Here is a 15,900-nt window from a genome sequence, read left to right on the forward strand (position 1 = left end):
TACTGATGCATTCTGATGTTTTCTAATATATTTTATTCTGTTAAAAATGCTGTCTTGAACCTCTAAATCGATTTCATGTTCCCTATTTGCAGCAGACTGGACTTCAAGCTAAAGCCCTCAATATATGGCTTATTAAGGGTCTACATTTTCTTTCTCTCTCTACTTTGCTAGTCTTATCTTTTATCAACCAACCATTTCCTCCTCATACTCCTGCCATCTGCTTATTTCTAGTGTGTCTGTTCCTCCTTTTCTTCCATTCTTCCTCTCCAGTGTTTATCAAGCCCTCACCATGAACCAGATGGTTTTGGGTGCTTAGTGTCCTTGCTCACAGTACTCATTTTACTTGGAATGCCACTTTCCATAGTTTTTTACTTAGCAAATACTATTTATTTCTCAAGATTCTGATTGAGGTCACCTCCTTTATGAATTTTTTCCACAGATGCCCGATCTCTTCCTCCTCCTCGTATGCAGTAGAATTTACTGTTGATTACTTCTTACGAGGAGTGGTAAAAATTCTTAGCTGCCTGTAATGTTTTATCAGAAATGTTTGTTTACATTTCTCTGTCCCTCCCTACTAGACTATAATCTTCTCAAATGCAGAAACGTATTTGTCCATTTGGTCATTGGAGCTTGATGTGCTGTGTTTGATGTGTGGTACATGTTTACTGCTGGTGATTAGTGTGTGCTTTGTTATGTGATCTTCCCTTGATAGGAGGAGAAAAAGCATCCTCCCTGTAAAAGAAAACAATTGCTTTAATGAAACAAATTTTCTTTCTTATTGAGAAAGAAGGCAGTAAAGGAGAGAAGATGAGGGCTGGTGGTAACTGGGGGATGAAGGAGGGAGGGAAACTATATTTTAGGACTCATTACTGGCCTTTTACTCCTGCTCTTAACCTTTCCATTCTAAGATTTTGTTGTCTTCCACTTCTCCATTTTCTGACTTTCTGGAACCTCTTCTGTTTCACGTGGCTCCTAACAAGATAGAACCCAAACCTGGGTCTGAGGAGTCCTTACCCCATTTTCCACATCTGTGAAAGAATGCTAATGTCTGTGACTTTAGCAGTTATTTTTTATCTTTTATTTTTTATTTTTTATTTTTCAACGTTTATTTATTTTTGGGACAGAGAGAGACAGAGCATGAACGGGGGAGGGTCAGAGAGAGAGGGAGACACAGAATCGGAAACAGGCTCCAGGCTCTGAGCCATCAGCCCAGAGCCCGACGCGGGGCTCGAACTCACGGACCGCGAGATCGTGACCTAGCAGTTATTTTTTAATACGTTTTCCTATAGAATCATTGTTATAAATTGTGGATTGCTTTATATTACCATTAATATACTTAATACATTATGGATCAGTTCTGATTTTGTGGTCTATCCTCTAAACCTTTGCACATTTATAACATTAAGAACATGTGTACTGGGTTCCAAATAATTAACTTCCAGAGTTTTTAGGACATAAAAGTTTTCTAATTTAGGTGTGACTTTCAGTTGAGGTATTACCAGCAGCCTGGATTTTACTCTTTATTTTATTTATTTATTTATTTTTTCAACGTTTATTTATTTTTGGGACAGAGAGAGACAGAGCATGAACGGGGGAGGGTCAGAGAGAGAGAGGGAGACACAGAATCTGAAACAGGCTCCAGGCTCTGAGCTGTCAGCACAGAGCCTGACGCAGGGCTCGAACTCACGGACTGCGAGATCATGACCTGAGCCGAAGTTGGACGCTTAACCGACTGAGCCACCCAGGCGCCCCCAGAAAATCTCTTTCTTTTTTTTTTTTTTTTTCAACGTTTTTTTATTTATTTTTGGGACAGAGAGAGACAGAGCATGAACGGGGGAGGGGCAGAGAGAGAGGGAGACACAGAATCAGAAACAGGCTCCAGGCTCCGAGCCATCAGCCCAGAGCCCGACGCGGGGCTCGAACTCACGGACCGCGAGATCGTGACCTGGCTGAAGTCGGACGCTTAACCGACTGCGCCACCCAGGCGCCCCTGGATTTTACTCTTTATAGCAGTAGCTTTGTGTTACACTCTTGCATATATGTACATATGTAGACCTACAGATATTATTTTAAAAGAATTGAACATTTTTCCTTAGATTTTATTTGATATGGATGGAAACTTCAACCACAAGAGTAATTGTAATTGTTTGAGAAGTACAAATTTATAAATAACTGCTAGAATGATATGAATAAAATTTAATTCTCTTTAGGTGTAATTCTCTCTTGCAAGATACTATCTTAATTCTAGAGTTTCTGCCATAGCATTTAAGTGATATAATAAATACAGACTCATTCATAGATATCTGTAATTTTATGGACCACATAGTTTTGGATACTGTTTATATTTCTGACACATTTCTGTACAGGAATTTGGATCTAATATGTTTTACTCAAACAATAGCATTAATTAAATAATAGTCTGTGCTGTTGGTATATCTGACTGACCCAATGTTACTTTTTTTTTTACAATAAAATCACTGTATATACAAACATTAAAAATTTTATTTTTTAAAAAGTTGCTAAAGTACATACCATGTAAATTTAATATTTAGTTACTTCTGAGGGGCACCTGGGTAGGTCAGTTGGTTTAAGTGTCTGACTCTTGATTTTGGCTCAGGTTGTAATCTCATGGCTCATGAGTTTGAGCCCCTCATCATGCTTGGGATTCTCTCTCTCCCCTTCTTTCTGCCCCTACCCTTCCTGCTCGTTCTCTCCAAAGAAATAAAACTTAAAAAAATTTTTTTTAAAAATATTAATATATTTCTTATTTTGTCTCATTCTGGGTGTTAGAGGATAGGATGTTTTTTATTGATTTCTATTATTGATTTTATATTCATGATAAAAGTGCATAATATTTGAGTAAAGTTATTATCCTCTTTTTGGGTTAGTGATTTATTTAATAGAAGGATCTTGTATTATATTTTAGTGAAGAGCATATTGTTGCTATTATTACAATGTATGCAACCAATTAAGTTCATTTATTTTTCTTACTGTTTATAAGCTGCTAGTTTAATGAGCTCTTGTTTTTTTGTTAGACATTTTTGGCTCTCATAAACCAAGTGTTCCCTGCAGAAGAAGACAGCAAAAAAGATGTGGAAGATAATTGTAAGTATCAAGTTAAAAAATAGTTCTTAGCACAGAAAAGGAAGCTATCCTTCCAAAAAATAAACCAGTGGTTATATTACTAGGTATACTATACTGGTTCAGAAGAAATGTAGCCTTTTGACATGAAGGTTCATGTGAATGGAGGAGCTCAAAAGTCCTGAATTCATTATTGTTTCACATTTGCACTTTGGTGAAAGAGTCTCTTGAATGCCCTTTTAGTGTTATCTCAGTTGTGTAAATGTGGGGAATGGTAATAATTTACTATGAAGCCTGAACTAAAGATCTCTTGTTAACAGTTTGGAAAGAGTTATTTTGAGCCTCCTCTAGAATCAGATGATTTTTATGGTAGTATATGTGGTTCAGTAATTTGGAAGTTGAGTCAAGAGGACCCATTTAATGTCACTGTTTAAAGGAAACAGACATTAAAAAAATGTATAATAAGAGGAGCCTGGGTGGCATAGTTGGTTGAGCCTCTGACTCTTGATCTCTGCTCAGGTCATGATCTTGCGGTTTGTCAGTTCGAGCCCTGCATCGGACTCTGCACTGATGGCGTGAAGCCTGCTTGGGATTCTGTCTCTCCATCTCTCTGCCCCTCCCCAGCTTGTGCTCTCTCTCTCTCTCTCTCTCAAAATAAATTAACTTAAAAAATTCTTTAAATGTATAAGTACTAATTGAAAAATTGATTTTAGGACATTATATTTTACCTTAGCATGTTTGGTGGAAAAACTATACAGTGAACCAGGCCATGTTTATTCTTTTGTTTTCAAGGTTAAGCAGTTTCATTTTTTTATTTGGCAGTAAATATTTAAGAATCATATCCAGTTGTCTTGGTATCATTAATGGTATCTGACATTAAAAACTGTCTACTTAACGAGGTACCTGAGTGGCTTAGTCATTTAAGTGTCCAACTTCAGTTCAGGTCATGATCTCACGGTTTGTGAGTTGAGCCCCGCATCGAGTTCTGTGCTGACTTTGGAGCCTAGAACTTGCTTCAGATCCTGTATCTCCCTCTCTCTCTGCCCCTCCCCTGCTGGCACCCTGTCTCTCTCTCAAAAATAAATAAACATTAAAAACAAAACAAAACAATTCTCCATTTAAAACAGGTAAGAGGTGCCTGATTGGCTCTGTTGGTAGAGCATGCAATTCTTGATTTTAGGGTTTTGGGTTCAAACCCCACATTGGGTGTATTTTAAAAATAAAATCTTAAAAACAAAAAAAGGTAAGAGAAAGGAATGTATTTTGTCCTTGTTGATTTTTCTTTAGAGTTCACATTTGAGTAAGCCTCTAATGTCCCAAGTATGGATGGGACAGCATGGAATAGTGGAGTAATAGGAGACACAAGGGACTCAGGGAGAGCCTGAGTTCACATTCTATGCTGTTAGAAAGATGTGTGCCTGTGAGCAATTTATCTCTCCTCTTAGAGCATCTCATCTGTAAAATGGGAGTAATAATGTGTATGTGGCATGTTTAGAAATGATATATTTAAAATCCGTGGTGTAGTGCCTGACCTTCATCAGTCTCTCAAATGGTAGCTGTTATTATTTGGTGTAAGAGATTGAGGAAAAAAAATTTGGATTTCCATTTTCCCAATTTCTCAAAATTGATGGAGAATTTGTCTTAACAGCAATCACAACAACAACAACAACAACAACAACAAAAACTGAAAAGAAAGTGCAAAAGAAAGAATGAGATTCTACTATATATAAAATAAGAGAGAATTCTGTTCTGTTAAAACTTCCTGGGACATTCAGAACTATGAATTAATCCTGTTCACGTATTATAATAATGTTTTTTTTGTTTATATATCCACATGTAGCTAAACATAATAAATGGTTTTGAATTGTTTCTAATGCATTAATAATAATTTTTTTTAAACATTTATTTATTGTTGAGAGACAGAGACAGAGCTTGAGCAGAGGAGGGGCACAGAGAGAGGGAGACACAGAATCTGAAGCAGGCTCCAGGCTTTGAGCTGTCAGCACAGAGCCCGATGTAGGGCTGGAACTCACAGACTGTGAGATCATGACCTGAGCCAAAGTCAGATGCTCAACCGATTGAGCCACCCAGGCGCCCCTGATCCATTAATATTTTAGAACTTTGTTGTATGATATTCTCTCTGCTTCCTTTAAGTAAGAATTCCTACTCCCACAATACACTGCCCTGGGAACGCTAATCATTTAAACCTGTAGTGACATGTGAATGACTGCTTGCTCTCATTTCCTTTATAAACTTCTTCCACCAACACATCCCCAGATATTTCAGGAATATCTGTTAATGAAACTCAATTAAAATATCTGCCAATGGACACAAGGATCTTCTTCTTAAATTGTAATGCATGGGCTATTCCGTTTTCATTAAGACGTGGAAAGGTAAACGGTATTTCACAATGGTTGTTCAGAAGAAGGTGAGAGATGGGGGAGTGGTTGAACATCGATAAGAAAAGATGACATGTAAGTCAGGCTTCTGGGACAAAGGTGGGAGAAGTACAGGGATATAGAAAGGTTGGTGACCAGAACCTAAATTGGATACACCTCTGCTGCCTAACTCCTCTAAATCTTTCTCAATTCAAGGGAAAGATGCCATTCATCTGTTAGGAGGCTTCACCCCACCAACTTACTTCTTGTTTTATTCTGCCTTAAGTGGCATTAGGAAACAGTGAGACACATGTCCTGTGAAAGTGAACTGGCTACATTATATGACTATAGAAGCATGGGCAGTCTTTATTGAGATAGATATAGCAAGAGACTCTTGTTTGACAGAATTGATTAGGTACTGAATTTTATGTTAGGCATATATACAGTGTAGGTATAAGTACGACTTCCATGAAGGATTAAGTAAACAAGCAAATTAATCAGACATAGTTCTGCCCTCAAGGATCTATCTGGTTTAGTAGCCAAAATCAGATATATACAAAATGATAATCATCATACAGGCAGTCTGGGCTAAGTACCATAAAGAAAGTACAAAGAAGAAAGTAGTAGTTCTAGTGGTGGTGGTGGTGGTGGTAGCAGCGAGAATGGGGAATTTTCCTTTGAGAGATAATTTTTGAACCGACCTTAGAGGATAGGTAGATTTTTGACACCTAGAGATATAGAGGTGGAGTCCAATGCATGAATATGTTTGGGTTTGATAAGTAGTTTAGTCTGCCTGCAAGTTAGACCATAGTAAAGGGAGTTGTGGAAAATTATATATTAAAAGATCAGTTGAATGCAAGTTTAATAAAGGAGTTGAATATCAGACTTGAAAATGGACTTTGGTAGTTGATGGAATCTCACTGATATATTTTGAGGAGGAGAGAGCTTTTTAATTAGTTTTCTAGCATAGTTAGATTCATGTGCTGAGCAGTCTGGATGGATTGGAGAAAAGAGAAAATGCTAATAATAGAAACAAAGTGGTTGGGAAAAAGTGGTTTTGTCTACTCCAGCATGTGGTAGAAATGGAGAAATGAAACTCAAGTGATTGGAGGGCTGGGAGAGTAGATTAGTCTGGGAGAATAGAGTAAATCAGAGTACATTATATTATTTTAATGTTACATATCATATAAGGCACATTAACAATATTGTATATATATGTGTGTATATATATATATGTATGTATATATGTGTGCTTGTGTGTGTGTATATATATAATGTAATATTATACTCTGACATAGGAGTAGAGCAGATCTCAGAAAAATAAGATTTCTACCCTGATTGTGTTGTTGAGTAGTTGCATGTCCTGGGTTAACACATACCATTTTTGCAGGACTCTTATTTCATATCAGTTGTGAGGTACTGACTGATCTGATGGCCCCACTCATTCTAAAATTTTACCTTTTGTAGTTTTTCTGTAAAATTCTGAGCATCAGATTTAATTAGTGGATTCACTTTGTTGTATTGAAAGTGTATTAAAATCAATGCTATCTGAAGTAGTACTTTCTTTCCACTTGAATTGTACTGAACTTTTTAACCAGTGTTCATTAATGTGTACTCACCTGGTATTTGCTAGATGTACTTACCTGGTTGGAACTATGTTGTTTAATGATATCACTGTAACACATGTGTAGATTGGAGGTATTTTAAATTGGCCTCTGGGGTTTACATGTACCAGTGTTTTAAAAAGATGGAATTAAATCTAACCTAGTAGGTGGATTTTTGGCTTGGATCAAAGTGATTCAGATTTAGATAGTATTAATTTGATTTTACTTTTGAAATATTTAAAGATTTACAAATTTTATGTTTCAGGTTCACTAATGTATTTAAATGAAGCCACTCTTCTTCATAATATCAAAGTTCGATACAGTAAAGACAGAATTTATGTAAGTATTTTACCTATGATTTAGGTTTTTGTGGGGATAATTGTTTTACATGCTACTGTTTGATTTTGTTAAGCTTGAAATTTTCTAACAGATCAAATCTTGTTCTGAGCCTATTGAATAGAGTATGACCTCCATGTGGATAAGGATTTTTTTCTAAAAGTTTACTGCTCTAATTCCATGGCTAGGAACATGCATCATACATCATAGGCACTTAATAAATATTTGTGGAATGAAACAATGAATTCAGAGCATAATCTTTCAGACTTTAAAATGTCCAATTTAGTTTAAAAAAAATTAATTATTTTGGGTTTTGATTTCTTATTTTTGGTATATGTCTATAGATACGTGAATTCACTATTCACAGTATTCTGCAAAAATTTAAGATTACTATAAAGAATATATGTTGAAATGAAAATTTTGATGATAAAGAAATGTACATTAAAGTAGAAGGCAGTGCCTGAGGAAATCTTAAGAACATCAAAACACTGATCGTAGAAATAGTTGCAGTATTTCATTAAACCCGAGATGACTTACCTTAAAAAACCAGAATATTAAAAAATGAAAGACAGTGCTTTTAATATAAGTTAGGGTTTATACCACATTTTTCAGATGGATACTTAACTGGTATGTTTTAATTATAATTATTCATTGGGTATGTATGAGGTTTTTATTTTAATATTACCTACTTGTAAATTCCTTTGTTGGCTGGAGATAAATTACCACACTGTAGTTCTCCTGTTCTAAAGATGGGACTCCATTATTTTTGGAAGAAGAAAACACATGGCTTCTTTGACTCTTCCCAGATCAAATAGCAGTCTTAATCTTTTATATCACTATCAATTCTCCTAATTATACTCACTTAATTCTGACTAAATTACCTTTGTCTTTGCCATCTGTCCAAGTAGTGACAGCTGGGAAATAGAACTAGTCTTTTTAGAAGAGTTTACTTGCTGTCTTTCAATTGTGTATAGTATTAGTCCTCACTTTCTTGTTTGATTTTTTTTTTTTTTTCAAATTCAACTAGTCAGGGAATATATTTGGGTTGATATATGGTTTTTTTTTTAATTTTTTTATTTTTTGGTTATTCTTGATTAGAAATATATTTAGAAGCAAAACTACTCAGTCGGCAGACTCATACTGAGTATCTGATGTGTGCTAAATGCTGTTTTAGTTACCAAAATAATGCCCATTTTTAAAATTTGTTAAAACAAATTTAAAAAAAAATTTTTTTTTAACGTTTATTTATTTTCGAGACAGAGAGAGACAGAGCATGAATGGGGGAGGGGCAGAGAGAGAGGGAGACACAGAATCGGAAACAGGCTCCAGGCTCTGAGCCATCAGCCCAGAGCCCGACGCGGGGCTCGAACTCACAGACCGCGAGATCGTGACCTGAGCTGAAGTCAGACGCTTTACCGACTGAGCCACCCAGGCGCCCCAAAACAAATTTGTTTTAACAGATTTGTTAATCTTTGAAGTAGAACTGGTCACTATTTTGCCTGTACATGTCTTATATTAATAACTTGGTGGTAGAGCAATCATATTTATTTGAGCAAATTTTAATTGTATATTTTTTCTAGAAGTTTGGAAAATTTTTATTACTTTTTTAAAATTTTAAAATATTTTATTTATTTTTGAGAGAGAGAGCAAGTAGGGGAAGGGCAGAGAGAGAGAGGGAGACAGAGGATCCGAAGCGGGCTCTGTGCTGACAGCAGAGACACGAGCTCACAAACCGTGAGTTCATGACCTGAGCTGAAGTTGGACATTCAACCAACTGAGCCACCCAGGCACTCTGGAAAATTTTTATTACTTTTATAAGAATGATTATCCTTTTTAAGAATTGAGATACTTTATTTTTATTTGGGATGTTTATACAAAAGCTTAACACATAGGATTTTCATTGGTCTTTTAATGTTTCTTTGTTGGTGTGGTATTGCACATGCTGACCTGTCCATTAATAACTGAAGGTTAACATGCATATTAATTATACTTTCAAGAAAGTTAGTTTTCTTTTTTTCACATTTAGTTGACCTATAAGTCTTTTCTAAATTGCATGATTGATAGAAAAAATGATCTGTTTGTGAAACTTAAGTTTTGGTTTCTCATGTATAATGTCTGTATCACTCTGGAGTATTTTAGGGTTATTCCTAGCTTTTTAGATCTTTCTTAACCGAAGATACGTATGCAGTTAGGCAATTGACCTCTATTAGTGGCTGTTTGGCATCATCAGCTTCTGTTTGGAAAACCAGTGTTTTCAAAGTTAACTGAAGCCATGATTAGTATGTTTTTTTAGCCAATTATGTCTTTTGGTTATAAAACCATCAAAATAACCATCTAGTTATTATTACTATAACATATGGAAGAGGAGGAAACAGTTTGAAATAAGAGTTTACATTTGATATTTTTCTATTTCTCATCAACCAGAATTATCACTGTTCTTCCTTAGAGTTGAGTAGAACTCACAGTTAACATTTTTATTGGTTACTAATATCTCTGTAACTTTCCTTTGTCTCCCACAGAAATATTTTAAAAATTTAAAAATTAAAATTTTTTTTATTCCACTGCAGTAAACATCTTTGAGAGCATTCACTGAATTTTAGATTAGTAATCTGAGAGTTCAGGGTTTCTACATCATTTCCCTTCTACAACTAGAAGCAGAAAAGAGAAAAGTATGGTAGAAAAGAGAAAAAATATGGTCCTTCCTGCCTTAGTTTGGCCAGTAAACCACTGCTAATTGCTAAACCACATCTCTTTTTCTACCCACTAGGAATTTTATAAATCCTATTGGTGCTTTTTTCTGGTCTTTTAGAACCACAGTTAAATTCCAAATTTAAAAGCAAACTTAAGTTGCTCATTAAACGTTTAGCCTGTCAGTGTTCTAGGCAATGGTTAGCATATGTTGTTTTGCAAAAATCTGGGACCAAGTGGTCACCACAGCACTAAATCAGTCTTTGGCGTTCAGTGATGGGGATAGGCCTAGAGGATCCTGTGAGTTATATTAAGCTCTTCGGTAGCACAGTAAATAAAGTAGTCCAGGTGAGGAATATAAATGACCAAAACTCGAGCTGTAGAAATAGAACTAGGAGGATGGGTTCCATAAAGTGGAGTCAACAGAAGAAGGCTAATTGATACGGAGACTTCGACACTGCTCTTTGTCTGTGGCTTGGTGGTGATGCCATGAACCAGGGGGCAGGGGTTGCATACAGGAGGAGAGCATTTTCTTTGAGGCAAATGGCGGGGTGGGGGGGGGGGTCAAGAGAGAGAATCTTGATTTTGGATATGCAGAGTTTGAGATGCAGATGGGATGAAAAGATGAAAATATTTATTAAAAGAGAAATACGGGTCCTGTAGAGGGAACATTTAGGGCTGGAAATGCCGATTTAGGAGTCCTAATTTATATGGAGAATTAAAGGTATCTATTTGCTGAATTTTCTTTTTCCTATGACCCTTGTTTAGTTTTGTTTTTTAATTTTTTAATGCTTATTTGTGAGAGAGAGGGAAAGAGAACACGCATGTGCGAGAGCAAGTGGAGGAGGAGCAGAGAGAACAGGAGACACAGAATCCCAAGCAGGCTTCAGACTCTGAGCTGTCAGCACAGAGCCTGATGTGGGGCTCAAACTCACAAACTGCAAGATCATGACCTGGGCTGAAGGCAGACGCTTAACCACTGAGCCACCCAGGCACCCTGACCCTTGTTTGGTTTTAAATGAAAATGAACTATTGGAGAATTTTACATTTATGCCTTTTCTGTTTAGACATATGTCGCCAACATTCTGATTGCAGTGAACCCATACTTTGACATACCTAAAATATATTCTTCAGAAACAATAAAGTCGTATCAAGGAAAATCTCTTGGAACAATGCCACCTCATGTCTTTGCAATTGGTAAGTAATTTAATTGTATTTTAATTTTTTGCCTTATACAAATTTGCTGTTTTTCTTTTGGGATAATAAAAGATACCATGAATTGAATATGTATTTTGGTGGGCCTTTATGCATTTTGAATGTATCACCTTTATTTAGGAGCATGTATCTTATACTGGATAGGGAAGACTACTTTTGCAGAATGGGGCAATTGTACATCATTATTTTTGTTAAATGTCTGTGTCCGCTTAAGTTTGTCCACCCAGTTGAAAGTAGGACATAATAAAAGCTGACATAATGGTTCTTTTTGACTCCTCAGCACGATTAGCTCCATCTTGAAAGTGTCCTTCTTCATCTTTGGAGCTCAGACTTTCCAGTGTTACCCAGGTCATCACTTGTGAGGGTGTTACTAGGGCTAGATAAGAGTTTGTTAAGAGCTGACGTTTTCTATGCCTTATCTTGCATCAGGGGTTTATAGAATGTTAGGGATTGAAAACGATATATGCTTCTAGGGAATCTGTGTGGGAAGATAGCAGTCTTTGCCTTTCTCGGGTCTTCTCTCATCTTTCTTTTTTTTTTTTAAGTTTATTTATTTTGAGAGAGGGAGAGAGCACGAGTAAGGAAGGGGCAGAGAGAGAAGGAGAGAGAGAGAATCCCAAGCAGGCTCAGAGCCCAGTGTGGGGCTTGAAGTCATGAACCGTGAGATCACCACCTAATCCAAAGTCAGATGCTTAACCGAGTGAGCCACCCAGGTGCCCAGGTTTTCTCTCATCTTGAAGGACTTTAGCTCTGAGGAACATAGAGATGTAGTTTTTTGACACACATACTCTCATAGCTGGTGACTGCAAGTACAAAGATGTTAATTAACCCTTTGGATCCAGACATAACCAACAGTTAAGTGCTGACATGTTTTGGTACTAGTTCTTGGTGCAGTCTGTTTCTCTTTGGGCTTTCTTTTCATGCCTGTGTTTTGGCCAAGCCAGGCTTCACTTCCTAATTTGGCTGACTTGTGTACTGTGTACTACTACACAGAGTGACTATGTCACCCAAATCCAGTGCAATAGCAGATTGACTTTTAGTTCTGAGATGCTCTGATGGGCATTAGTATGCTTTCTATGAGCTAGCAAAATGGTACAAAATCCTTAGAACCTGAATATGACCAAGCTCATTACTGGAGAGAAATTATATGTTCAAAATGTAAATAAACTGACTTTTATTTTTAGTTCTTTACTGTTAAACATATTTAGAATGATATGAAAGTGAGTGGAACAGATTGCTGATAAATTGGGCAGAAGGATGTGTATACTCTTGCATGTAGTTTGCATTTGGTCTAATAGAGTAAAAGCCATTTGTAAAGCCTTTTCTTCACTTGTATGGGTAGCATATGTCTGAAGTGAGAAATAATTGTTATAGGGTTAAATTGGTTAGAATCTAATTTTGAATTAAAATTGTTTTTAAATTAAAAAAAAAATTAATTTATTTTTTAGGGAGAGGGGAAGAGAGTGTGTGTGTGCACGAACAGGGGAGGGGCAGAGGAAGAGGGAGAGAGAAAATCTCAATTTGGCTCCATGCCCAGTGAGGAGCCCAATGCAGGCTCAATCTCATGACCCTGAGATCATGACCTGAGCTGAAATCAAGAGTCAGAGACTGAGCCACCCAGGCACCCCTGAATTAAAATTGTTTTAATATGAGACTACTTTAACAGAATTAAATTGTGCTCAACTTGTGTTTTTAATACTACCACACAGATTTTGCATTTATGTATTTATTTTCTCCAGCAGAACTTTTGTTTGCCAGATTTCTTAATTGGTAGGTGTTAACTTGCTTTTCTCTGGGGCCCTCATTAGTTATGCATTGTGAGCATTTTTTTTTAGACCTGCTTTGGAATTGGGAAGAACTGAGACACAGCTCATAATATGAAAAACATTTTAGTGCAAAAAATTAAGAGTTGTTTATTTGGATTTCATATTACTTAGCTGTCAGGGTAGTAAGATAGGACATTTAGTGTAAAAACTATTTAGAGATGTTTTGAACACTTGAGTGATTTTATTTTAAAATGTTACTAGCTGTAGAAGTGCCTGGGTGGCTCAGTTGGTGAAGCCTCCGACATCGGCTTGGGTCATGATCTCACGGTCTGAGTTTGAGCCCCTCGTCAGGCTCTGTGCTGACAGCTTTGAGCCTGAAGCCTGCTTCAGATTCTGTGTCTCCCTCTCTCTCTGCCCCTACCTTGCTCAGTCTCTCTCTCTCTCAAAAAGTAAATAAACATTAAATTTTTTTAAATGTTACTAACTGTAAACATACATTTATAATTTCTTTAAGAGCAAGTGCTCTTTGATAGTAAAATAACTTTCAGTCATTTAGTAAATTTGTATTTAACACACTGCTCATTATTAATGTGTTATTTTAACCCTAGCTGATAAGGCTTTTAGAGACATGAAAGTGCTCAAGATGAGTCAGTCTATCATCGTATCTGGAGAATCAGGAGCTGGCAAAACAGAAAATACAAAATTTGTTTTAAGGTGAGGAGTATTTAGCTAACCTGGAATATTTTGAACAGGTTGTTTTTTTTTTTTTTTTTTTTTTTTTTTTTTTTTTTTTTTTTTTTTTTTTTTATTTGTGGTAAAAAAAAAATATATCCAAATCTATCTATCTATCTATCTATCTATCTATCTATCTATCTATCTATCGCATAACATTTACCAGTTCAAGCATTTCTAAGTGTGCAGTTCAGTAGTATTACATATATTCACATTGTTCACCTAATATCCAGAACTTTTTATTTCACAAAACTGAAACTGTGTGCTCATTGAACAACTCCATTTTTCCCTATCCCAGCCCCTGGCAATTACCTTTCTGCTTTCTGCTTCTGTGATTTTGACTACTCTAGATACCTCATATGAGTGAATCATACAGTATTTGTCTTTCTGTGACTGGCTTATTCCACTTACATAATGTCCTCAAATTTTATCCATGTTGTATCATGTGTCACAATTTCCTTTCCAAGGTGAATACACCTGTGGGGTATGAATATACCACATTTTGTTTACTCACTCATTCATCAGTGGGTGCTTTGGTTATTTCCACGTCTTGGCTGTTAGGAATAGTGCTACTGTGAATGTGTTATGAACAAAGAGATACAAATATGTCTTTCATTGAACAAGTTGACTTTGAATACATTTGCATACTTTATTTATTTTTAAAAATATTTTATTTTTAAGTAATCTCTACACCCAGTGTGGAGCTTGAACCCACAACCTCCAGATCAAGAGTTGTATGCTCCACTGACTGAGTCAGCCAGGTACCCCTTCCATACTTTATGACACAGTTTAAAATGGTGGGGTCTTGGTGTACCTGGGTGGCTCAGTGAGTAACGCGTCCGACTTCGGCTCAGGTCATGATCTCACAGCTTGTGAGTTTGCCCTGCATTGGGCTCTGTGCTGACAGCTCAGAGCCTGGAGCCTGCTTCCGATTCTGTGTCCCTCTCTTGCTCTTCCCGTCTCCTGCTCATGCTCTGTCTCTCTCTTGCTCTTTCTCTCTTAAGAATAAATAAAACATTAAAAAAAAATGTTTAAAAAGCTATAACAGAATAGTTGCATTTAAATATAAATTTGTAAATTTTAAATAAATAGTTGTAGTGGTGATCCAAGTTTAAATTTTACATGTGTTAAATGATATTAAAATTACAAATATAATACGTACAATATTAGTCATGTAAATTTTTTTACCTGTATTTTAAACAGATACCTGACTGAATCCTATGGAACAGGTCAAGATATTGATGATAGAATTGTTGAAGGTATTGTTAATTTTTTAAATTCTTATTTTTTATTGTTAGATATGTACTGAAATTAACTTTTGAGAATCCTCTAGGTGGTCTGGAATGTTCTCCCAGAGATCCAAAAGTCCCTTCCATTTCCTACAAATCTTTGCTCATGTATATTCTCCTTTATTTAATATCTGTTGTCTTCCCTCTCACCCCAGGTAAGTGCTAAGAGGGCAGAGATTTTTATATATTACAGTTGCCTGGAATAGTGTTTAATATGTGGGATATGATCCATAAATATGTTTTGGATGAATGAAAGAAATATAGGATACTTTCTGGTCTCCTGTTTGTTTAGTTGACCCTGTGTTTTGTAAAGAAGGAGAGAGGAAGAGGGTTATTTGGAATTAAAATGCTTTTTTGGGGAAATCATTTTAATGAATAGGTACAGTTGGAAGGCAGGAGTCTGTAAATTGATTTCCTTAAGGTCAGTGCTTGCATACCCCTTACAAAGTCTTCTTGTACCTCATTTGGAAACAACTGTTCTAGTCTACCACCGTGTTGAATCTGTACCACCCTCCTGCATCATAGATTCCTCTCTGGTCTCCCCACTTAAGTTTTTGCTTCCCTGTAATCTATTCTCTGTGTGGAAATTGGGATGATCTTTTCAATCTTTTAATGGCTTAATATCGCTCTGAAGATACAGCTGCAAATCTGTAACATCACTAACAGTGCTCTGTGTGGTCTGGCCTCTGTCTCCTTTGCTCTAATTGAGCCATGTTTCCTTTGAGTCCTTATACTTTATTCATGGTGGTCTCCTTGTAGTTTTATGAGGTGTTTTGAGCCTATGTGGACACTCTTTCTCCTTCCTCCTTCC

At 36.3% G+C, this 15,900-nt stretch overlaps 1 protein-coding gene across 9 annotated transcripts in view; it reads left to right on the forward strand.

The window, feature by feature from the left end:
- Window positions 1-15,900, forward strand: part of MYO6 (myosin VI) — a 146,629-nt gene that overhangs the window by 62,093 nt on the left and 68,636 nt on the right. For all 9 annotated transcript variants that reach the window (XM_086707265.1, XM_086707266.1, XM_086707267.1 and 6 more), the window contains exons 3-7: window positions 3,036-3,105; window positions 7,329-7,402; window positions 11,155-11,284; window positions 13,677-13,782; window positions 15,004-15,059. In XM_086707265.1, the coding sequence (XP_086563391.1) occupies window positions 3,036-3,105; window positions 7,329-7,402; window positions 11,155-11,284; window positions 13,677-13,782; window positions 15,004-15,059 (436 nt within the window). The remainder of the gene's footprint in view (window positions 1-3,035; window positions 3,106-7,328; window positions 7,403-11,154; window positions 11,285-13,676; window positions 13,783-15,003; window positions 15,060-15,900) is intronic.

This window comes from Puma concolor, chromosome B2, assembly GCF_028749965.1.
Source record: "Puma concolor isolate L17-30 chromosome B2, mPumCon1.1.hap2, whole genome shotgun sequence".
In the NCBI taxonomy this organism is placed as follows: domain Eukaryota; kingdom Metazoa; phylum Chordata; class Mammalia; order Carnivora; family Felidae; genus Puma; species Puma concolor.